The sequence below is a fragment of the Nelumbo lutea genome, chromosome 7 (genome assembly GCF_056320005.1).
Source record: "Nelumbo lutea isolate HS-2025 chromosome 7, American lotus-T2T, whole genome shotgun sequence".
Taxonomy (NCBI): domain Eukaryota; kingdom Viridiplantae; phylum Streptophyta; class Magnoliopsida; order Proteales; family Nelumbonaceae; genus Nelumbo; species Nelumbo lutea.
The window spans coordinates 26,310,247-26,334,155 of NC_142690.1; the positions used below are offsets into that span (position 1 = coordinate 26,310,247).

The 23,909-nt window shown below is 37.0% G+C and overlaps 2 protein-coding genes and 1 non-coding gene across 4 annotated transcripts; 1 reads left to right on the forward strand and 2 right to left on the reverse strand.

Annotated features, from left to right (window-relative positions):
• The first annotated feature begins 1,647 nt into the window (after positions 1-1,647).
• On the forward strand, positions 1,648-9,274 carry LOC148845801 (BTB/POZ domain-containing protein POB1-like). 2 transcript variants are annotated; one of them, XM_088952674.1, is made up of 6 exons: positions 1,648-2,263; positions 3,165-3,290; positions 6,020-6,141; positions 7,076-7,139; positions 7,229-7,508; positions 8,181-9,274. In XM_088952674.1, the coding sequence occupies exons 1-6, from the start codon at positions 2,008-2,010 to the stop codon at positions 8,992-8,994; spliced, it is 1,662 nt and encodes a 553-aa protein (XP_088808800.1). In that variant the 5' UTR covers positions 1,648-2,007; the 3' UTR covers positions 8,995-9,274. The 2 variants fall into 2 exon arrangements, with proteins under 2 accessions (XP_088808800.1, XP_088808801.1); XM_088952675.1 differs by having other exon boundaries at positions 1,651-2,263; positions 3,171-3,290.
• Positions 9,275-13,163: 3,889 nt separating this feature from the next.
• On the reverse strand, positions 13,164-13,248 carry TRNAM-CAU (transfer RNA methionine (anticodon CAU)). Its single transcript is given in 2 exon segments — positions 13,164-13,199; positions 13,211-13,248. It is a non-coding gene; the product is annotated as a tRNA-Met (tRNA).
• A 2,863-nt stretch (positions 13,249-16,111) lies between these two features.
• On the reverse strand, positions 16,112-22,981 carry LOC148845803 (protein CURVATURE THYLAKOID 1A, chloroplastic-like). Its single transcript, XM_088952677.1, has 5 exons — positions 22,421-22,981; positions 20,030-20,130; positions 17,811-17,918; positions 16,788-16,859; positions 16,112-16,396 (listed from the first exon to the last, which is right to left on the reverse strand). The coding sequence occupies exons 1-5, from the start codon at positions 22,572-22,574 to the stop codon at positions 16,331-16,333; spliced, it is 501 nt and encodes a 166-aa protein (XP_088808803.1). The 5' UTR covers positions 22,575-22,981; the 3' UTR covers positions 16,112-16,330.
• Positions 22,982-23,909: the final 928 nt, after the last annotated feature.

Below are 23,909 nucleotides of genomic sequence, written 5' to 3' on the forward strand. Positions count from 1 at the left end.
TAAAAAATAAATAAAATCATTGTCTAAGTCGACAGTCTGACTGTCTGGATCAACAATTCGCCGAGGAAAGTTGCCTGACTGGTTACTGGATCAACCGGTGCGACCGTCAAATCCCGTCCAATTTTCAAAACCATGAGTAACTCCCTGAACGCGATTAACATAGTTTTGAACTCAATTTATTTATACATTTGAATATCCAAATCAAGTCAAAACTCCATGTATCTGTACAAAATCAGCAAAAAGAATTGGTTTATACATTTGAATTTATTTAATTCTAAAAAATTGGATACTTTCCTTAATACTGATGAAACCAAACCAAATTTAATTATATAATATAAACTTGTATCTTTATCTTTTATTTATATTTTCAAATCTAATCCTATTATGATTCAACCGGGTATCCAAAACCAAAAGTCCAATCCATTTTCACTCATTCTCAAACTCATATTCATCTCATTATTTTAATCCTAGCTAACCCAAAAGCACGAAAAATCCAACAGAATACCGCCCAAGATTAGGTTGAATTAGTTGTGTGGGGTTCAGCCGCACCTGCAACAGCCATTTGGCTACTTCAGACCGTCAGTGCCACCTTATGTTGCAGCTAACCCTCCGTCCACGTCATTTTTTGTTTTTAAAATAGTTTTTCTATGATTTAGAGCAAGGTGCAATATCAGGACAAGAAGGAAGAAGGGAAGATTCATTCCTCCGCGTTGCTGGTTGGACTGTTGAAGCCTTCGGCTACCGTCATCAGTCGCAATTTATTCAGACAATAGAAAAGGTAAATTATGGAATACTCCCCCTACTCTGGAGTAATGGCAATTATTACCTTAAATTTTCATTTTTGACAAAGAACCACTCAACTTTTTTGAGTCCCACAAAGACCATTCTCTTAGTATTTCTTTAGTTAATTTTGAAAAAGATTATTTTAAATTTTTAAATCTCCAAGCCTTTTCAATGATTTTTAATGTTTTTTCGATTTCTATTTGTTTTTGGTATAACTGCTATTAGGGTAAAATATAAAAGCCTCTCCTAAAGTTTCTACAATTATAAAAATCTCTCCTATAATTTCATTTTAACAAATATCTTCTCTAATTTTTTTAGAAATTCGACAAAAAACTCCTTCCATCAATCATTCCAGATGGAAAATGTAATACTGATGCCCTAGTTTTTTCAAACATCCATTTTACTTTTTATAAATTATTTTACATACAAAATTACTGAAATAATCTCATTTTAACTCAACAAAAACCTTTTTAATGATCATTTAAATAATTTTACATACAAAAAGTTCAGGGGAGGTATTTGTTAAAGTGAAACCATAGGGAAGATTTTTTGTATTTTACCCTTGATATTAATTGAATGTTTTATTTGTTGCAATTCTAGATTTTCATAAAAATTTATTGGTTTTTTGGTTATAATTTTCACTTGAAGAGGGGGATTTTTATAGAAATCTGAATGTACAGGGGTACTTGTCACAAATGAAAATTGAGTGGAGTAATTCTAAGAAGTACGGGTAGTAATCTGTAATTTATTCAAAAAAAAAAAGAAAATAAAAAAGAAAAGAGAGTGAATGAGTGAAGGACATTTTGGTAATAAAACGTCATCGAGCGGGCAATTTGGATAAGAGAAAGGAAGACGGGAGGAAAAAGAGACGAACAGGTCGGTCCGGTGGTTCGAGTCAAGCAAAACTACTAAAGAATGGCGAGTGGGCGGGCGATATTTCGTCGTTGCGTTTTCATTATCACGTCCAGAAGCCAGAAGGAAAAGGAAAAGATCAGTCCGTCTTCCTCCTCTCCTGTTTTCTGCTTCTCTTTCCTAATTTAATGCCTCGGAGTCTTGGCGTTTAAGGACGGTTTTCGTCGCCTTGTTTCGTTTTCTGTTGGTCTCGACTAGGGTTAGGGTTAGTGTTTAAGTTTTCGGGCTAGATCCTCAGACCTCAGTTCTCTTTCTTTATCATCCATCTTCTTCTCCTCGTGCTGCTTCAACAGCTGCTGCAGTGACAGGAGAATGAAAGAGTCGAACGTGGATCTTTTCGATCCTCGAACAATCATGGATTCCGATTTCTCTTCCAGCGGCAACGGGGTTTCTTCTGACGGAGATTTTGCCTTCGCTTTCAACGACAGCAATTTCTCCGATCGTCTTCTTCGCATCGAAATCATGGCTGGCTTGCCGGAGAACAAGTCTGACGGTGAGGGCTGCAACAGCATCGCTGACTGGGCTCGCAATCGGAAACGCAGGAGGGAGGATATCAAGAAGGAAGCTGGTTGGTTTTTTCCTCCCGCTTTTCTGTGTTTTTCCCTAATTTTTGTCATATTTTGAACTTTGTTATTCGTTGACCTTGGTTTGTTAGGATTTGACATGTTGATTCGTTCCTTGTATATTATCTTAATGATGCGGTTAAACATGTGATTTTGCGGTGAAATTTGTCTTAGGATTTGTTGATTGTTGTACTTTCGGCATAATACAAGCAATCCAGACCTAGATATGCGTGAAGTGATACTGTAGTTGCACAAATAGGCACGACCTGTGCTGATTCTCATTTGGATTGAAGATTCAATTGATTATATGAGGTTGAGCTTGATATTTCTTCTGCATCTCTCTCCTCCCTTCAAATTTCTTTTTTTCTTTCAAAATTTTATACTTGAGTAATTTGTCGTAAGGTATCTTTTGATGTTATACAAATGTACGTTAATTAACAATACAAAAGGGTATTTCTCTGTTTGTGGGCAGTGAGCTTGGGCAATTATTTCATTATTTTTATTGGTTGAATGTGATGTTGGAGTTCAGCATCATCTTGGTGCTTCACTACGAAGTTTTCTCATTATAGTATTTTTTTTTTCCAATTCGGAACATTGTAGTCTTCTCAACTTCTATACCATGAAATCAGATTTCCTTTCCCACCCACTTGCCTATTTGCAGTGATCTCAACTGAAATGTTTGCGTATGGTGGGTAGTGGATCATTATTACTTATTTTTCCCAAGGAAAAGGCAAAATTTTCTACTTTAACCTAGTGAAAGATGGCATCCAAACTTCACACCTTGCAGTTCATTCCTCAGTTCTTGGACAACTAATGTGTCTCCTTTTGTTGTCACTTTTGAGCTTCTTTTAAATACGTGTGAAAATGTTTCAACTGATTATAGTACCGTTTTCCTTATGTATTTAGCTACAGATTTTACCTTGTGCCGTGAGGAGCAGATTTTGAATTGTGGACAGCCTGATACTGAGGATGGAGTGGCTTATGAAAACCAGGATGAGGAACCAGTGGCTATGATTGAGGAGTCACCTTCAGGTGCTGGAATTCTTTTGTTTTTTTTTCTACATTTTGTCTATTTCATATTCTTTTATTAGCAATTATTAATAGGTGGTTCATATGTGGTCATGGATGCTATTCTTTTGGAGGGAAGCGTATCAATCAGTTGTTTCATTGCATTGCAGTTTGCCTATTGACTATTGCATGCTTGACATGGTTATGTCCTATTCTTAACCATGAAACCACATTTTAGATGTCTGTTTCAGTTAGCTGAAACTTCTTTTGGAGGATGAGTGAAAGGTTGCAACTTTGCCTCATAAGTCAGCCTAGACAGCATAGTTTTCAAGGCACCATGTTGCCTCATAAGTGAGCCTAGATCTCAGTACTTAATATACCGTGAGGTTTGAAATTTTAGCATTTTTTTTCCATGCATCGAAAAGGCATTCGCCTCACCATGTGCCTCGGGTGCAAAAGGAGGGATATACCCTGAGGTTTGAGGAAACTACTTATATATACCCTGAAAAAGGGAGGAAGGGTAAAAATGGCATGGGAAAGAAAAAAGAGAGGAAGTGAAGAAGATGACGGTAAAAATGGGATTATGGAAAAAGTTAATGGGTATAAGAAACAGCCATAAATGTTTTGTGGGGTCATCTTACAAGGTATATATAAGTCAGCTTGAAACTAAAGGGTATATATAACTAGTATCCTTTAATCTCAGGGTATATAATTAATTATCCTTTTTTAATAAAAAATCTGGAAACCTAGGGTAATTCCCTAGGTTCCATCTCACCAGCAATCTTCATAAAATGGTATATATATTTCATATTAAAACATAGAAAATCAATATATTTTTTTGGTTGGTAACAGGTAATTTTATTTATTTGAAAGGAGAATTGGATATATTTACAAGAATGACAAAGTATCAAGCACCCCAATCACCCCAAAGTGGTGATTTATGCCCCTTTGTCCACCCCTAAGAATGTTTGAGATCATGTTATAATTAAGATCCATCATAGAAAATCATATTCATGAGAAGAAAAAGGAAAAAAAGAGAAGTCAGAGACTCAGAATATATAGAGGTTGAGACCCTGTTTTTGTCCTAGGAAAAGAAGAAAAGTAAGGGTGGATAAAATTTTAAGGTCTTTCTTGCTTATCGGTTCAGGTTTTGAAGTCTTCGTTTAAGACAGTATTCACCAACATGTGTGTTGATTGAACCCTAACAAAGAAGAAAATCATAAAAGAAATTAGTATATGAACTGACAAATGAAAATTTTAGTTTAATAATGTCTTTTAGTATTAAAATCTCAAAAAATAAAGAATTTAAAAATATTTCATAGTGTCATGTATGAAATAGCTAGGTGTTTAAGTAGGTGATCCTCCATAGGTGCCTTGTTGCTTAGGTGTTGCCTTGACAACCATGACACTTTTTTTTTGAAGAGGTAATTATAATGTATTTTTAAACATCCATAAAAATCCTCTATTTAATCAAAGTACATCATACATGCAATAAATTCTCTTTGCTATTTTATTATTTTTTTATCATTGATAGAATTCTCCGTTAAAAGGTAGATAAGGAGTATCTTCTCATGTACCTCTTTTTTCTTTATTAATGAATATCAGCTGCTTTGTCTAAAAAAAGATAGACAAGGAGTAAACATAAAGCTACAAGATAAAGTTAAAATAATGAATTTCTAACAGACCAATCCCATAAAATCGTAACGGAATAGAGAAGGTTTGATTCTTAATCCCAAAGATATTGCCTCTCTACTGTAATTGTAATGACATTAACCCTCATGGGCTAGGTGATAATCTCTCTTCTCTCGTTCAGAGTATCACAATTTTACAATATGTAAAATTGCCTCAATGTAATCCGCGTGTACCCTCTAGTGAGCATTTTGAACCCTCGATTCCTTGAGAAAGGGAACGGAGTGTTTTTTAGTTTTTTTGATGAATGAAAGGGAAGGGGAAGGGAATGAACCTTTGTTTCCAAAGAATATCCAACAGTCAGGTTCATACCACATAATCTCTCATCTCTCATCTCTCATCTAAATTATTACAATAATATAATCTGTAAAATTTCTTCAACCTAATCCTCTTAGGCCCTTCAGAGAGCATTTTGATTCCTCGAAAAAGGGAATGAAGCTTTGTTTTCAAAGAATATCCAATGGTCAGAGACTTCAGACCTTTGAAGAAGAACAAGGTTGTATTCATTACTTAATGCAATCCCATCACAGAGAGGGAGTACCTTACACCATGAGCTATCTCTCATTTGAATGATGAATCACTTGTGAACTCACTACTTACCTCTCTTCTTGCAAGAGAATCTGCAAGATCATTTGTTGAACTTAGAGGGGCTAAGGCTTTAGCTCCTATCCTGAACATTTTAATCAGGTGGGTTCCCAGGTTAGCCGGTGCCCTAGCTGATATACTGGCAAGGGATGCAGTGAGGTGCAACTTAAATTGGGATACCAAGTCCAGAATGCCTTCAAAAGATATTATTTTGGTTTGGAAGTTAACAAATCATTTGGTATTCTTCTAACAGCTTCTGAGGATTGAATTTGTTTAACAGGCTCTTGTATTCACTAAAAATTTAATACAATTAATTGCTCCAATTGATAAAAAAAAATTAGTCACCTACTGGAAAGAACTTCTATCAATCTTCATCTTGCCATTTAAAAGATCATGATGTTTAATAGTGCTGGTATGTTTCATTATAAATTAGTGAATATTTCTCATACTAAAATGAAAATTGCTGCTTACTGATGTAGGTGATGAGGCTGCTCATAGTAATGAATCATCATGGAGCATGGACTGTTCTACAGTTTTGAGAGTTAGGACGATTCATATCAGCTCTCCGATTTTGGCTGCAAAAAGTCCATTCTTTTATAAGGTAAAGAACTTATTTTTCTTTATTCTTGTGTTTGGGATATTTTTATGGTGGTGATAAATGTGGCTTTTGTCCTCGTTAAGGGCGGGGTGTTACTTGGCAGACCCAGTAGGTGTTTGGTGCTGTGGTGTTTTAAGTCTCATTGTATAGCACTAGAAATTGGGATAATAAGGTTAGTTGTTCAGCACATAGACAATGCATAATTGTTTGTCGTAGTTTTAAACCCATAAATGCCACTAGGTGCCACATAGACAATGCATAAGACTCTCTTGCTAAGCAAGGAGTCACAACACCTGTTTTGGGCTTCTATGTAACCTGGGTATAAGAAAAGGGTTTGTCTACTTTATATTCATTTTGGAATAAGCCGCACTGTCACTATTTTCTATTTAATGAATTAAAATTAATTTCTGCTGATAGAAAAAAGATAACCAAATTATTGACTCCCCCTGTTGTGGGAAACATCAGTAAGGCATTTCCCCGAACACCAATGCACATTGTATTAACGTTTGAGTTAAACCTCCCCCAACCAAACAAGGTTTTGGTAAAACTAAGATAAAATGCTTATAATGGGAATTGGAATCAGCAGGAATGAGATATCATTCCCAAGGGAAGGGCAGGGAATGGCCATTCCCTCAAATTGGGGAGTGCCATTCCAGAAGGAATGGGAATGGGGTTCCAATTCTGCCCAGCCAAACGGTTGGAATCGGAATAGCCCATTCCAATTCCTATTCAAGACCCCTATTCCTGCGAACCAAACGGGGCCTCAGTATTTACATTTTTGTTCCTCATTTGAATGTAAGCAGAGTCCAAATTGATTTTCTTCCATTCAGTATTTACTTTTTATTTCCTGATTATTACAATGTAACCCAAATTTATTTTCTTCCATTTTCTTGAATAAATTACTAGTTGACCACCTGTTTTCTTATTCTTTTTGCAGCTTTTCTCAAATGGGATGAGGGAGTCAGAACAGCGACATGTAACATTGAGAATCAATGCCTCTGGTGGGTTCAAAAGAACTTGCTGTGTCGCTTGAGTTCACACAATTAGATAAAAGTACCTTACCATATTTTCCTTTTGTTTTCCTGGACAGAGGAAGCTGCCCTCATGGAGCTTTTAAATTTCATGTACAGCAATACCCTGTCAACAGCCACAGCTCCAGCCTTATTGGATGTGCTGATGGCTGCTGACAAATTTGAGGTTGCTTCATGCATGAGGTACTGCAGCCGGTTACTGCGGAACTTGCCCATGACACCTGAATCAGCTTTGCTCTATTTGGAGCTTCCTTCCAGTGTTTTAATGGCTGAAGCAGTTCAGCCGCTGACTGATGCAGCCAAGCAGTACCTTGCTGCACGTTACAAGGATATAACCAAGTGAGTCCTTACATGTGAATTTGGTATTTTATGCACTTGAAGTTTTAGTGGGTGAGAATTGTGGTTTTCTTAATGATAATAATTCTTCCTCTACAGAAGCATGCTGCTCTATGACACATTTGCTTCTTATGTTCCGCCTTTTTTTATCGTTTTATGTTCCATCCTTTTGGAACCTTATTATTTCTAGACCCTTTCTTGTGTAGTTCAAGATCTTTGGTAGGTTGCATTCTACTTGTATGCTTGTTGAAAGCAAGTTCTCGTCATGCTTTTCTTTACATTAATTGGTTGGAGGAGATCCGCATCCTGTCTCAGCTTCCTATTATAATCCTTCTCGTCAAAGATAGGGTTCATCCCCTCCAAGGCTAACTTGTAATTATCTCAGTTTTTACTATCCAGAGCTGGATAAACTGCATTTTGCCTTCGGGTTGTCTAAAAGCAAATCAATTTTATCAAACGTATCCTCTATTTTGACGAGATGATGCACCTGTTTCTTTCCATATGGAATGCATGTCAAGTTATGTGGCACAAATTTTTAAAATTGTCCCTGGCATATGACACCGGATTACTCTGATCATGTTTGCCCTGTAGTTGTGAATTATCTGGATGATAAATTTATATTGTTTTGCTACCAGTTAGATGGATGTGTTGATTTTTTTCCCCATCAATGACCAGGTTCCAAGAAGAGGTGCTGAACTTGCCTCTAGCAGGAATTGAGGCAGTGTTATCCAGTGATGATCTACAGGTGGCATCAGAAGATGCTGTTTATGACTTTGTGCTCAAATGGGCACGGACCCATTACCCAAAGCTGGAGGATCGGCGAGAGATTCTTGGTTCGCGTCTCTTCAGACTTGTTCGCTTCCCATACATGACCTGTCGAAAGCTGAAGAAGGTTCTCACCTGCAATGATTTTGACCATGAGTTGGCATCCAAGGTTGTGCTCGAGGCCCTCTTCTTCAAGGCTGAGGCACCGCACAGGCAGCGCAGTCTCGCTGCTGAGGAATCAGCTGCCTCAAATCATCGATTTATTGAGAGGGCCTACAAGTACCGTCCTGTTAAGGTGGTGGAGTTTGAGCTGCCACGGCAACAGTGTGTGGTGTATCTGGACCTGAAGCGGGAGGAGTGTTTAAACCTGTTTCCATCAGGGAGGGTATATTCACAGGCCTTCCACTTGGGTGGACAGGGATTCTTTCTGTCTGCCCACTGCAACATGGACCAGCAGAGCTCGTTCCATTGCTTTGGGTTATTTTTGGGAATGCAGGAGAAAGGGTCAGTGAGCTTTGCAGTGGACTATGAGTTTGCAGCAAGATCAAAGCCCACAGAAGAGTACGTTAGTAAATACAAAGGCAATTATACCTTCACAGGGGGGAAGGCAGTTGGTTACAGGAACCTGTTTGCTATTCCATGGACGTCTTTTGTGGCTGAGGACAGCCTTTACTTCATCAATGGCATCCTTCATCTCAGGGCCGAGCTCACCATCAAACACTAACTCTGGCAACCAGATCATAGAGTTCATAGGCTTTCTATTATCATTAGGCGCAGTGAAAATGTGAGGCAGGGAGGGGATAATCATAAATGTATAATGGGAGTAAGGCAAGGTAAATGACTGGATGAATAGTGAACTTGCTCAATTCCCACTTGAATTAGAGACTTTTAAGAAGGGAATTTGAGAAATATGGAGCTCATATTCATGTCGTATCTCTTGTATGATTTTCCCCCAACTTTTTAATGGATGGAATGGATAGATTTCTATCCTGTGATTGTGGTGATGGGATGGCTGTAAATTCTTGGTAGTTAATATAATTGAAATCAAGGTTGTCCAAAGATCAGCATTGGTAAAGCTTACGCGGTAAGGCAATTTTATAATGTAGTTTTATGCTTTTAAGATTTTCATTCATGCATTTTTAGAAATTGTATTAATCCAATTTGTTCTAATCGGTATAAGCAAAGGTTTCCATACATTTGGTATCTATCATTGCCAATTTGTGAGAATTCGGTGCCATGCCACATGCATCATTGATGAATTTTCTGTTTGGATGTCAGAAATCCGGCTTATCACTCAAAAAATGATTATTAAAATGGGGCCTAAAAGAAGAATTACCATTTTTGGTATTCCTCTTTTCAAGACGATTCTGATTTTTTTTTGGATGATGTGGCATCTGATAATCACTTCCAAACAAAGTAGTCAATTTCTTAATCTCAGAAATCAGATGATACAGCGTCAATGGGTATCAAACAAACAATTTCTTTGATTTTTGAGAAATCAGTGATTTATGAGAAATCTCATCGGATGAATCAACTATCAAACGTCACCTTCGGGGGTGTCACAATGTAAATGTTTTTGTTTTCACTTGTTTTCAAAATTGCCATATCAGCAAAAAAGAAGGAAAAACAAAACAGACACGTTTTAACTTGGATTTTGTCTTGAAAATATAACACAGATGTTGTTTTATGTCAAATAGTTGATTATGTTTTGAAACTATCAAAAATATGTTTTCTAAAACCCAAAACGAAAACAGATTTTCAATCTTCAAACTTTTGAATATGGCGTATGGCAAAGCAACCCTGTCTCTTCACTTGTTTGTAGTTAGTTCTATTCAAATGGATGAAACGGAGTTCAATAGATACTGATGTTATTGTGTATGTGAGGGGAAAAAAGGGGTCATAAAAGTATAAACCGTTGGAAAGAAGGGCTCAAATCTGAATTTGGGTTAGAGTTGATTATTGATGTCCATATACCTAATACCCCCTTACCCCTAGACTAAGCATAAGCCCATTTTAGAAGAAAAAAATGAAAAGGAAAACTAATATCCATTGTACTAGAATTTATAATTTATGGACAAATATTATATGATTCATGAAACATGATATCAAATCATTAACCGAAAACATGTTTTTGAAGTGAAAAAAAAATTCAAAAACATGTTTCTGGTTTCGAGTTTGAAAACAAAAATACATACATAATAAAGAATGTGCTTTTATGTGTTTTTGAAACTAGCATCAAGATTGAAGAATACCCCTTTTCTGTGTTTAGAATATGATCCCTGACAACATGATGGAATTTTGAAGAAAATGGTTTGATCAAATACATTGGAATGATTGCTGTATTGGCTACTGCTCTACTTCTTGATGTTACATATAATTATGAGCAGGGGTGTCAGTTGGACCGCATTTGGTCCAATCCGATTTCAGTCTAATATATCCATTACAAATGGACCAGGTACAATCCAATCCAATGAATAATTTGGACCGGTCAAATTCAACGTTTTGACAGTCTAATCTGTTCAAATTGCTTTTAATTTAGATTTGTTACAATTCAATTTTGGTCCATTGGCACCCATATTCTTATCTTCTATCAATGAACTGAATATTGGTTCAATCTGATCCAATCCAATATAAATTCATTATGGATGGACCAGGTTCAATTCAATCCAATCTAATAAATACTTTGGACCATTAAGTCTGAACTGGTCCAATTCAATATGTTTTGTTGGCTCATCCAGTGTGTCCAAACTGATTTTGATTTGGATGGGATCCAATCCAAAACTAGTCTATTGACACCTTTATTTATGAGGATGTTGAACAGAACAAGAAGAGCATCAACTTTCCGTCAAGCCTTCATGGAAACATCTGAAGCCGAACTCCAAAGAAGAAAAATGTTTCATGGGTTTAACAGACATTTGGCGACCTTCTCTGTTCATTCCTTGCACGAACTCGAGAGAAGAGTTAGGGAGTTCTTCCTCTAGGGAGAACCGAATCACAAGAGATCAGAAGGTTACATCATAGCTCTAAAGCGGGCTCTTACTTCCTACAAACTAATAAAAATTGGTAGAAATCAGGTGTTTGAACTTCATCCACATCTAAACCTTGTCCCAACTACATGGGGTTAGCTACATAAATCCTGTTTCACCATTTGGTTCTGGTCTATACCATATCCATTGTTAAACTGTAGGCGCTTGTATCATTTGTTACTACTTCCACCCAAGTTTTTTCAGTTTATTTCTAATTCTACTAATCTTTTCAACTTGTAATAGATCATTTCTAATGGGTGCTGTGGATGGTCCTCCATGTACATGACCACACCAACTTAGTCTATTTATTCTCATTTATCCATCTAAGCATTTGCATTTACATCACACTCATTATGAGGCTAGTGTTTTGTTGGTCTAATATGGATTTTGGAATAGCCTTAACCATTTTAAGCAGTCAAAGAGTTGGGGGAATGGTTTCCCATTGGTATCATTTGTACTTGTAAATATCAATATAATATTCTGATGATAACATGGTGATTTATGTTAAAACAATCATACTAATAGGCTCTTAGATTTCAGAAGGTAATAAAATGACTTGGATGTTTGGTGCTTTAAAGTAAGAGGAAGAACCAAACTAGTGAAATTTGGGACTTCCAGTGCATCAGATATGATCCGATTTGATTCGAAATCCGATCCGTTAGTGTTACAAGTTAAACTCAAATCATAAAAAGAGGACTTGTTTATTAATCGGATCGAATGCTGGCCACAGGTTAAACCTTGGGAACTTGTTTGGTGCAACTTGCAGCATGCAGTACTTCTGTTCAAGATTTTAAAGAAAATTTTCATTATTGTGATATTCACTATAATTAAATTCAGATCTTAACCTCACAAATACGCTGGTTTCTTATCAAATTTGAATCTAGTGGATAATCTTATCAAACCGAATTTGAATATACTTGCATTTGAAGCCATCGTGATGCAACATTGCAACCCTCTTTTATGAGCAAGTCGGGATCACCTACTAACAAAATAAGTTCCAACACCCTATCAATAACATCTGACACAGCACATCTCATGTATTGGGGGTCCCATTTTTATGGTGGGCTCCAATTTTATAATGAGGTGTGCAATGCCAATTGAAGTTGGTAGGGTGTTGGAACTTCCACTGTTGGAATTATTCTTTGTGAAAATCTGTCCCTAGAATAATAACATATTTTTAATTTTTTTAGAAAGCTTTCATTATTGAGAATCTCACACTCGCAAAGTTATTCTTAATGAAATTCCATCCCTTAAACAGTAACACAATCTGCTCGCATCTCTTTAAGCTTAGTTTGGAAGGAGTACAAATGCAAATTTGTAGTGTAAAACCTTTTTTTTTTTGATCAATAACACTTTCATTAAACCATCAGTAGAAAATTTACAGGAGGAAGACAAACACACTTATCTTTTAAGAGCCACAAAAAGCCTCATAAAAGGAAAAAAGAAGAAAAAGAGAAAAGAAGAAAAAAAAAACCTTGTATTTTGTATGTATTTATACTGTACATGTTTGTATTTATACTCCTTTCAAACTGAGCCTTAACAGTGATAGAATTGGCCTTCTAAAAAAACAGTAATCGAGTCTGCTGGCATCTATATTCTGATTTATTTTTTTTTTCTTGTAAATCTGGGCCAAGTTTGGATCAGGCATTTGAGGCCGAATCTCCTCACACAGGGCGCCTCACACCGACCTCACATGCACATCGGAAACATCTCCCATACTTATAAGTTATTATTCACGAGAGATATTCCCAATGTATGGTGTTTGAGGCGCCCATGTGTTAGGAGCAGATCCCGTTTCCAGGCATCCACCATCGTTACCTGGGCCCAAGGCATACGAAATGGATTAAGAAAAAGAAAAGGGATGAAATGGGGTGAGAGAGGCTCGAACTCTCGACCTCAGGATCACTCTTAAGCTATGAGACCTACGCGCTAGCCAACTGCGCCACCACCCCTTTGATGGTCATTGCTACAGAAGCAATGTTAAATTCAAAGTTTGGCACCTAATAAGATCGTTTGAAATCGAAGCAATGCAATATTGAATAAAACCCACCCTGAAACTTCCAAAAAAAACACAGTTTTATTAGGGTTAAAAACACAAGGTTGGGGGGTTCAAATTTGAACCAAATCTAGATTGGATTGGATTTGGTCCAACCCGATCCAGTCCAATGTGATTCCATTAGAAATGGACTAGGTCTAATCCAATCCAATGAATATTTTGGACCGGTCCATTTCAATGTCTGGACCAAATATTGGCTTAATCCAATTCAATCCAATATAAATTTATTATGGATGGACCAGGTCCAATCCAATCTAATAAATATTTTGGACCTAATTGACCCAATCCAATATGTTTTGTTGGTCCGTCCAATCCATCCAAATTGATTTTGGACTGGACGGGTCCAATCCAAAACCGGTCCATTGAGACCCTTAGATGGGATTGCAATTTTTTTTTTCTCATTTGCTACCATTTACCACCCTTACAAACCATAAAAATAAAAAGGAAAAGTAGGGAAATAGTGGTTGGATTTTCTATTTTGTAGACGATATGGACTTAACCAGAGATCTCAGTCAACTTCAGATTGGGTTTCTTCACCTCATCCTTTGGCATGATTGCAGTCAGCATTCCATCTTCCATCACATCTCTCACTTGATCAACCTTTGCGTTTTTTGAAAACAAGAAGTTTGGAACCTCAGGAGCTTGCCACTACACCATTTGATGCAATCCAAAGTATCGTTCTTCACCTCATTCTCACAGCTCTTTACATTGTTGATCTAGACGATCCTTCCATCCTCAACCTCTACCTCAACCTCTTCCATCTTCGTCTCAGGCATGTTCGCCTTGAGCACGCGAGCTATCAAACTAGTGTGATTAAAAATTTCTGGGGAATGGGAATCCCTCGAACCAATCCCACATGTCCATGGAGAAGGGATCAAGGACGTTTGATTCATGACTGAAGATGCTCAGAGTGATCAACATTTTTACAATGAAACAAAGGTGGGTTTGATCGTAACTTCAGTGTTTCAATTAGAAAGATCACTATGTAACTGTGCACTTTTTATTTATTTATTTTTTTTCTTCCGAATCTACAGTGGAAGTTTTGTTACCGTAAAAAACAGAGGAGTTTTATATGATTGTCGGCAAACGCAGGCGAGGTTTTAAATACAGGGATATATATTATCTAAAACTCATAACTTTTTTATGTTTCTCTTAAACTCCCTATCATTCATCTACAGTTAAATCCTAAACGATTTTATCAAATTCTCCGTATTACCCCTTCAAATTATAAACGATTTTATCATGTATGTCAGGAGTACTGTTCAATATCTTCTTCCTCATGACACAAGATCCTCAAAAAAGAAAGGGAGGAAAAAAATAATAGTGAAATTAAGGTTTCCTGTCTTGCAATGGGCATTATATCTATAAGTCCGAGACATCTCATCTTTCCAATGGTTCTCCTTTGAATTCGAACATACGGGCTGGGGTGACAAAGATCCTAGTTGTAGTAGAGACTTTAAGGTTTCGGAGATTTAGTTGCTTTTGATTTCAAAATAAAATATCATAGTGGGCCAAGTTTTACATTTGTATTCTAGGTGTAGACATGTGAATTTCCAAGTCAAATAAATGGGCTTAATTTCCATGTTAACCATTACAAGTTAATATGGGCCTCCATGGGCCCATGATTTAAATCTATGGAACATGACCCTGTGGCGCAATGATCCAAGTGTATTAAGTCCAATTAGGCCATGTTCTATTGTAATAGGGCGGTCCCATTAGCAAGATCACTAACTCTTGGTCTCTTAAATAATAGTGAATGTATTGGAATTAACCGTAACTCAATATTCCACTTACATGGGATTGATTAGCAAAGTGGGTTGAAATGGTAAACATAATCCTAAGCCACAAATAGCCTTGCCTAGAGAGAAAGAGGTTATTCCTCCCTTTTTACACACTTACATTGCAAGAAACTCTCACACACCAACATTTGAGGATTGCAATCAACCACAAGCTTTTGCAAACTCTAACAACTTCAAAATCAAAAGAGAAGAAAGATAAAGCCACTACAAAATGGCTCTTCTTAGAAGGGTCAGTTTTTTAGTTTTTTTTTTTTTTTTTTTTTTTTTTTTCAATCTGGTCCAGAAGGGTCAATTTAAGGCCCCTCTACCCTTTGAACCAAAGTCTGACCTGAACCTCCCATTATAGGTGCGTATTAGGAAGCCCCCAATATGGGCCGATACATTGTGACTTTTTGATCCTTGCTTCTAACTATTAGGATCCATTTGGTTTGCCAAAATAGGGGTCTGAAATTGGAATCAAAATGAATCCGATTTAAACTGCTTGATTGGACAAAATTAGAATCTGATTCCCTTTCCTCGTGAAATAACATTCTCCCATTTAGGGGAATGGCCATTCCCTCCCTTTCCATTGGAGATGAGAATCCATTCTAGTTAATTCTGATTCCAGTCTGAATGCCAACCAACTGGTTGGTAAGGTCTCCTACTAATCGTAGTGGAGACTTGGAATTGAATCCCACCTGCACCTGTGTTGTGGGAATTATCAGTGAAAGAATAGACTATTCTGATTCCGATTCCATGAACCAAATGATCCTTGATCTTCATTTTATTTGGGGTTCCATCCATGCGGGTAGACAAACAGGTCAATTGTAAATATGCTAGCTGAAATGCTACTACATAACGAGTGATTTCTTCGCCCTACACATGTCTGGAGCAAATTTTCCAAGAGTTGCAAATTAAATATTTACTAGAATTTCACGGAAAATTAGATTTGGATATCTAGGTCCATGGTAGACGAACTCAGACTCGACCAACACAGAATCTTTGCAATTAGCTATTAAGAAAATCGCCCACTGTCATTCCAAGAAACAGGCTGGTTGGTATAAAGCAAAAGGAAAACAGAGAATGCACTTACAGTACAGGATTTAAATGTCTCTTATATGGGAGATCTAGAGAACACATTGAATCAATGAGCCGGACTAGATGTATTATGATACACTTCACCACCCAACTCATTTGGCTCTATTCGCTTCCAGTAATCTTTTTCTTCAATGCTTCAATGTCAGTAGCTAGTTCCTTTCTGCTTGACTGAATAATTCAGGCATATTAGTTAATAACATTTGGTTTGTACAAGTAAATTTATGTGTCATTTATCTTGAACATAGAAAAATAATATTTATCAATTGCCAAGCTCGGCAGTTGACTCTAATGTCAGTAATCCTTAGCCATTGTCCAAAAGCCATACTAATGGCATCTACAGTTTTTCCACTCCATGTTAATATGGTAATTCTCGTCGACTTGGGTATAGGGTATAAAAAAGAATTTCTTAGAGCTAGCAAAATTTGCCACTAAATGCATATCAAAGCAGTAAATGAAAGAATGTCTTTTCCCATATCACTACTTAATTAGGAACATGGATCAAATTGGGAGATAATTCTGATTACATAATCTGTAAGTTTACTAGTCTTTCAGATTTTACCTTGAAGAGGAGGTATCGGTAGACAAACCAACCGGTGTATCCAAGCCCTACTAATTCCATGATCTTTGGAAGCTGGCAAGAGAACAAGAAAAGATTTCAGCAAAATTCATTTAGGGGGCATTCTTTTTTCAGATTTTGAGAGGGGGGAAGTTGGTCAATGGGATTTTGGTTTCCATTGACCAAGAATCCCTTGTCCTTTTTTCAGATTTATGTGGGGACCAGGGAAAGTTCATTTTCCTAAGTATCACTTACCCGGTAAGTGATACCCATCTCCTAGGTGGGTAAATAACTTTCCCACCTAGGGGGAAAGTTGCCAAAACTTGAATGGGACAAAAATGCCCCTTTTAATAATGGACTTTTATGACTAAAATGGTCATTGCCTTATTTACATGAGAAATAAAAGAACATGGGTAAATGCACTTACCCAGCTAAGTGTTTCCCAGGAAAAACTTACCTAGGTAACTGCATTTACCCGGGTAAGTAACTTACTGAAAAGTGAACAGGGCCTAAGTTATCTTATGCTTTCTGGGGTGATTGGTGAAGATAAATGAATACTTTGTTCATCTGTTTTTCACTTGTGGTGTTTCTAACTCTTAGACTCCATTCACTTTTTGGTAAGTTACTTACCCAGATAAATGCAGTTACCTGGGTAAGTTTTTTCCTGGAAAACACTTACTCGGGTAAGTGCATTTACCTATGTTCTTTGATTTCTCATGTAAATAAAGCAATGGCCATTTTAGCCATAAAAATCCATTATTAAAATGGGCATTTTTGTCCCATTCAAGTGTTGATAACTTTCTCCCTAGGTGGGAAAGTTATTTACCCACTTAGGAGATGGATATCCCTTATCCCCACATAAATCTGAAAAAAGAATATGGGATTCTTGGTCAATGGAAATCAAAATCCCATTGACCAACTTTCCCCCTCTCAAAAATCCAAAAATAGAACGCCCCCTTAGTAATGCAGAGGCCAAAAAGTAATGTAGCAGTTCATTTTAATTAGAAAACCAAAAAGATCACATACCAAAGGAACCGAATTGATGGCACCAACCACAACTGAAGATAGCCAAACTGCTACTATTGCCCCACCTCCATAAAGTAGTACTGTAGACTTATTTTCAACTGCATCCCACTTTAAATGGCAAGAAAAAAGCACACGTATAGTCAAGTCATCGTCATCATCATCATTTAAACCTTATCCCGACTACATGGGGTTGATTACATGAATCCTATTTCACCATTCTGTTCCTTTTTTTTTTATCGATATTTCACCATTCTGTTCTGTTTAATGCAAGGTGGTTAGGTGTTGGAAAGGTGAGGTATAAGCCTCAAAGTAATATGCACATTTAATATATATTATATAATTTTTTTATGTATGTTAGAATGGTTTATTTCTTTCATAGAAAATTTATATATTTACTTCCATATACTTTCTAATCTGGAGCCTACATATTTGAAATTTTATATTTTATTTTGTTCCATGGTTATGACCTTCCTTACCTAAATAAAATAATCCATTTACTTTGCATATTACTAGATTATTCATATATCTATTTGCTCCGTGGGGTTACACAACAGGGGGTAGCCCATCCTCTAAACCCATAACCCCCCAACCCTGGTGCAGGTGGAATTTGATCCCAAGTCTACTACAACCAGCCCAAGGTTCTAAATATTGATACTGGCTGAATGCCAGATGGGGCATATTGGTCTGTATCTTTGGCGGCCTTTTATTATTTTTTTTTAGTTTTTTTTACAAGTTGGTTCATGGGAGTTGGTTTAAGGCCTGTCTACCCTGTGAAGCAGGCCAAACCCTGAAACACTCACTGTAGGGGCATATCGGAGGGTCACCTATACAATACACATCAGCTGATGCACCCCCATTTCTACCTAAATTAAAAATTTTTAAAATGAATACTTTTCATTATATACAATTCCTTTATTGGAACTAGATGGCTTGCAAGTAATTGAGAGTGGATAAAAGTTATTTGACAATTTTGTTCAATTTTTTGTATATTATTACTTTTATTTTATTTACTTTCATTAAAGAAAAATCAGAATTATTATTTTATGTTTGCAATCGGTGGATCCCATTGTCATGTATCATGGGTGTATAAATGGAGATAGGGATGGACCCTGAAAGTCCAATTCCCAATCCAACATCCAATTCTACTATTTTGGATTCGGATGTTATAGGCTATATTGCTTAATAATTGGATCAGATGAGGATTTAACCCCATCCAATCCAATTAAGATTCAAGACCAATTAAATTTTATAACTAAAAACTAATAAATTCAATATTCCATATTTATATAAATTAATTATATATAAGTTACAAAGACATTAACTTTTTAAAAACTTTCTTCATTTTAAAGGCAGTAAAACAGACTTGGATTAAATATGAAACCAATCCAAGCAAGAAAGGATCCAAATCTGATCCGAGATCCCTAGATCTGATTCATTTTCAGGTTGGGTTTGGATTTGGGTTGATATGATACAAATCTGACCCAATTAAAGCTCTAAATGGAGATGCTTGTATCACATGTGGTACATTAAACTGATACTTTTGGGTTGAGAGAGATATTTGAAGTTATATTCTTTTATTTTATTTATAACCAACTAGATAATCAAGTTTTCTTGAGTTCTAAGGAGTATTATAATTTGCTATATTTTAAATTCTTCACTTTTTTTTTTTTTTAATTTAATGATGCCTCATCAAACGCGAAGCTGTAGCCTCTTGTCACAGAAATAAGGAGCTTGAGGCTAGGCATTTTGGCTCCATCCCACCCAAGGTTCAAAATTTCGATACGTATTGGGCCGTATCAGCCAATACATACCGTATCAGTGGCTTCCCAATACACTCCTACAGTGGGTGTTTTGGGGTCTGACCTGGTTCAGGGGGTAGACAGAAAAAAACGAGCTAAGATACAGGCCAATACGCCCCAACTGGCATATCGGCCTGTATCGATATTTTGAACCTTGATCTCACCTCGAGGCATATGCCTCAACACCTCGCCTCAAAGCCTTTTAAAATCATGATCAAGTAATGAATAAATCAGTAGGGAAAAGGTGGGTCACATGTCACTAAGCTGTCAGACCCTATAAACAGTTTTCCCAACACCACAAGATCAAATGTGAATCAAAGGCCATGTCATGTCTAGACATGTGACTGATGGAATCTGATCATCCATACAGGCTTTATTTTAACTCAATGGTACAGAGATCAAGATAGTTGCACCACCCACCTTCTCCTTCAAGTCTGTGAATACCTCTTCAACTTCAACCGAACCAGATGTTTCTTCTGAGGAAGAAGCTCTGACCTGAAGTGAAGTAAGCCTGTGATTCTCTGTTTCATAAGGAATCCCAAAATTCAGTTTCCTTTGTTTGCTAAAGCAAAGAAGATGCAATGTAATGATAAATTGTTGGTTCTATGTTTCATCAACATTTGATTTGTATTTATTTATCTTTTTGAATGTATCCAGATTTTAAGATATACATAGAACAAAGCCACAATAACAATAAGACAAGACAATCCCAAATTAATACCCTCTGGTCATGGAAAAGTTCCAGTTTAGCTACCTTGATTAATCAAAAACACTATAGAGAAATAAGTGCTCTCTCTGTTTTTTAAACATATACTATGGGGAACCCTAGATAAGCCTGCCATTCTCTGTTTCCAAAAGATCCCAAAAAGTAATACACCTATGGTTTTAGGATCTCATGGAAGTTCAGTTCCTTTTCTTTTCCGAAGCAAAGGATGTTCAATGTAATGACAAACTGTCGGTTCTATTCTTTTTATCAGCACTGCTGGTTCTATGTTTCAACATTTGATTTTCTATTAATTCTTTTAAATATCTCCAGGTTCTAAGATATACATGGCACAAAACCACCACCACCTCAACAACAACAATACAAGAAAATGATGAATAAAAGCCCCTTGGTCATTCTCATGGATGAAGATACAGTATTCCAGAAGTTCCAGTTTAGCTTAATTGATTAATCCAAATATTGTAGACAAAATAAATGATTCCTCTGCCTCCAAAGCAATGAAAAGATTGGACTTAGAAGCCGAATGATGAACCCATACGATGGTAAGCCTAATATGACACAAGAAAAACTGAATACCATGCTAGTGAGCTCCCGCACATTCTAATGTCAATTTCTGAGGCATTTTCTCCAAGCTTTGGAAATCAGCTGGGTAATGCCAATTTCTGTGAAGGATCTGCTATTGTGTTGGCAGATTGAGGGTCTCAGCAAGAAAGGTATCTTGGTTTGGAAGACTATCCCGGCTGCTGTGCTTTGGACTATCTGGATTGAAAGAAATAACAGAATTTTTCAGGGAAAAGCTAAATCTTCAGAGGAAATGGTGCAGATAGCTGTGGGTAAACTTCTGTCCTGGGTGTCGGCATCGGAGTTGTTTAAAAATCAGAATTTGAGTCTGTTGTTTAGATCTCAGAACTGGTTGTATCTGTAACTTGTGGTGGTTCTAGGCAGCCTCTAATGGCCTAGGCTCCTTTGTACTGGTATTTTAATAAATTACCTTACCTTTTCAAAAAAAAAAGTTCCCGTACATTCTAATCGACATGACAGCTCAATTAGTGTGAAGTATAAGAAAAAAGGTTAGATCTCATGTTGAAATTTCACAAGGACTTGGAGCTTCCTTTTGCCTCAGTCTCAGATGGGAAGATGAGAAAAGGGAAAAATAAAAAAATCTCAAGACCGTAATTCCATTAGTTTATTGTGATCAGCATCAGCACCCAAAAAACCCATTAACATGAAAGGAACTATTGTGATGAACCCCAGATGAATAGTATCAGGCATTTCTCCTTCCCAAATTAACAATCAATAGGGGGTTTAAGGTCCCATAAACATCACAAGAAGTACTCAACATAATGTCAGTTTCACCTGTGACTTCAGTTGATTTTGTGTCATTTCCGATGATTGAACTCTTAAGCTATGTTTGGTTTGAAGGAAAAGGTAGGGAAAGGAAGGGAAAGACAGGGAAACCTATACAAGGCTTATAAAGGTTTTTTTACCTTTGCCTTCCTTTCCCGACCTTTTCCTCATTTTTGGTTTGAAGGAAAATGTAAGAAAAGCTTTACAAGCCTTGCATAGGTTTCCCTGTCTTTCCCTTCCTTTCCCTACCTTTTCCTTCAAACCAAACATAGCCTAAAATCCAGTTCCCATTGAAATTTCAATCTTAAATGGCAATGCAAAAGGCACATATTGATCAGTCTCTTATTTCCCCCTTACAGTAAACAACACTTAACAGGGAAGCGGGTTAGATATTTGACATATCGCAACAAAAATACCCATTTCTGTATATTAACTCCAAAATTCAATCAGAAGATTTATGCTATTAACATTGTGGAATTAGAAGGGCTTTCTGAAACAGGACCTGAATCCGTTAACTTGGCTAGTGTAGCTATACTCCAAATTAATGTATTAACCTCAACTTTCCCCCTAATTTTGCAACAAGATGATAAAAGTGGACAATGTTCAATAAAAAACTTACAGCGGAAATTACAGTCAGGAAACTGAAAAACTTGTTGTGATTCAGCATATTATACCACTTCTCTCTCCTAAAAAATAACGACAAAATGAAAGGAAGGAGGAATACAGAGAGAGATTAGAACCTGAAACGTGGAAGGAGGAGGTCGAGAAAGACAGAGTAGCTGGGCAAGGTGGGAGGTAAGGTAAGGCGGAGCTGCGTGAGGGCTTGGAGGTGGGGAGACGAGGCCCTAATACGGCTGCCGCCATCGAGGATGCGCCTGTGCACGCCATCGCCATGGCCTCCTCCCAAACAAATAACAACTATGTCTTCTCTCTGGCTTGCTTTCTGTTTGTCCTCTCTCTCTCTCTCTCTCTCCCTCCCTCTGCTTTCTTCTTCCTTTACTAGCTTATGGAACAAAAATGCTTGCAAGTGAAACCATCTTTCTTTTGTCCATACGTTTTTTATTTTTCTATCCACAAACCACAATCTCTCTCTCTCCGATACGCTAGTTCCATCTGACGACACGTGGAACTCAAAGACCCTTTTGATTGGGTGTTTTCCTATCTAAAATCTAAACCTGCTTCCTGATACTCTGGTCCATTGCTCCCCCGTGCTTATATCTCTCACTCTCTCCCCGGACCTCGGAGAACTCGGATTCAATCCTCGCGAGGCCGTGCACACAGACGCTGCTGTGTGAACTATCTCCCATGAATAAAAACATATAACCATGATTTCAAAAATCGATCCGAAAATGAAACCGCTTAACCTTTAATTTCCGGGTCAAAGGTTAAACCGTTCGGTTTGAATGGATCAAACTGATACATTATTATCATAGAGGAGTGCGAGGAAGAGGAGGAAGTGCTGGCGGCATGTTGTGTTCACTATTCGTAGTTACTGCACCATTCTCCTGAGAAGAGAAGAAGAGAAGGAAGCTCCCATGGCAGCTATTGCCATATTCACCATCACCACCGTTGCAGCACCATTTACCCTCTCAGATATTTTTTATCGCTCTAAATCTCTCTTAGATCCTTAGATCATATTTGCTTTATTTGTGCATTTCCGATTTTAAATCTCAGATGAGATCAGTCTCTTATCTCTCATCTTTTGCATCTACGTTTCAGATTTGCAATTCTTTTTATTGTTTACAACCTATAAAACTCAAAATCAAAGTGGAAAAGTTAAAAACCTAACTAATCTTGGCCATTGGAAATAATCGAACAAAATTATAGGATATGAAAGTCTTTTTTTTCAATTTTTTTATTTTAAAATAAATAAAAAATTGGAATTAGTTTGAAAGCACCCAAAAATCGTTAATCGTGTCGAACAATTTAGCAGTTAAACCATCATGGTCAGCAATTCTTTGACCCTTTTAACGGTTTTTGCAAAAATAATGGTTCAAGGCCAAAATAGAACCAATGACCTAACTGATTCCTAGGCCAAATGGTTCGACCATCTAATCTGGTCCAATTTTCAAAGTAGTGCATACAAGTATGGAGATATTTCTGATGCATTTTTTGCAATTGGCTTTGAGTATGGTGTGAATGTGGTCTTGTGAGGACCGGATCCGATCTCCTCAATAGAGGCCCTAGGTGTGCTAGGTCTTGGAGGAAAATTTGCTCTTCTTGTTAAAA

Excerpts from the sequence above, each read along its gene's own strand:
- LOC148845801 (XM_088952674.1), top strand. The coding sequence starts at position 2,008 with ATGAAAGAGTCGAACGTGGATCTTTTCGATCCTCGAACAATCATGGAT. Across the intron at positions 6,142-7,075 it reads AAAGTCCATTCTTTTATAAG|CTTTTCTCAAATGGGATGAG; the intron begins GTAAAGAACTTA and ends TTCTTTTTGCAG. Across the intron at positions 7,140-7,228 it reads ATTGAGAATCAATGCCTCTG|AGGAAGCTGCCCTCATGGAG; the intron begins GTGGGTTCAAAA and ends TTTCCTGGACAG.
- LOC148845803 (XM_088952677.1), bottom strand. The coding sequence starts at position 22,574 with ATGGCGATGGCGTGCACAGGCGCATCCTCGATGGCGGCAGCCGTATTA. Across the intron at positions 16,860-17,810 it reads CCATCAATTCGGTTCCTTTG|CTTCCAAAGATCATGGAATT; the intron begins GTATGTGATCTT and ends TTCTCTTGCCAG. Across the intron at positions 16,397-16,787 it reads ACCGATACCTCCTCTTCAAG|TCAAGCAGAAAGGAACTAGC; the intron begins GTAAAATCTGAA and ends TGAATTATTCAG.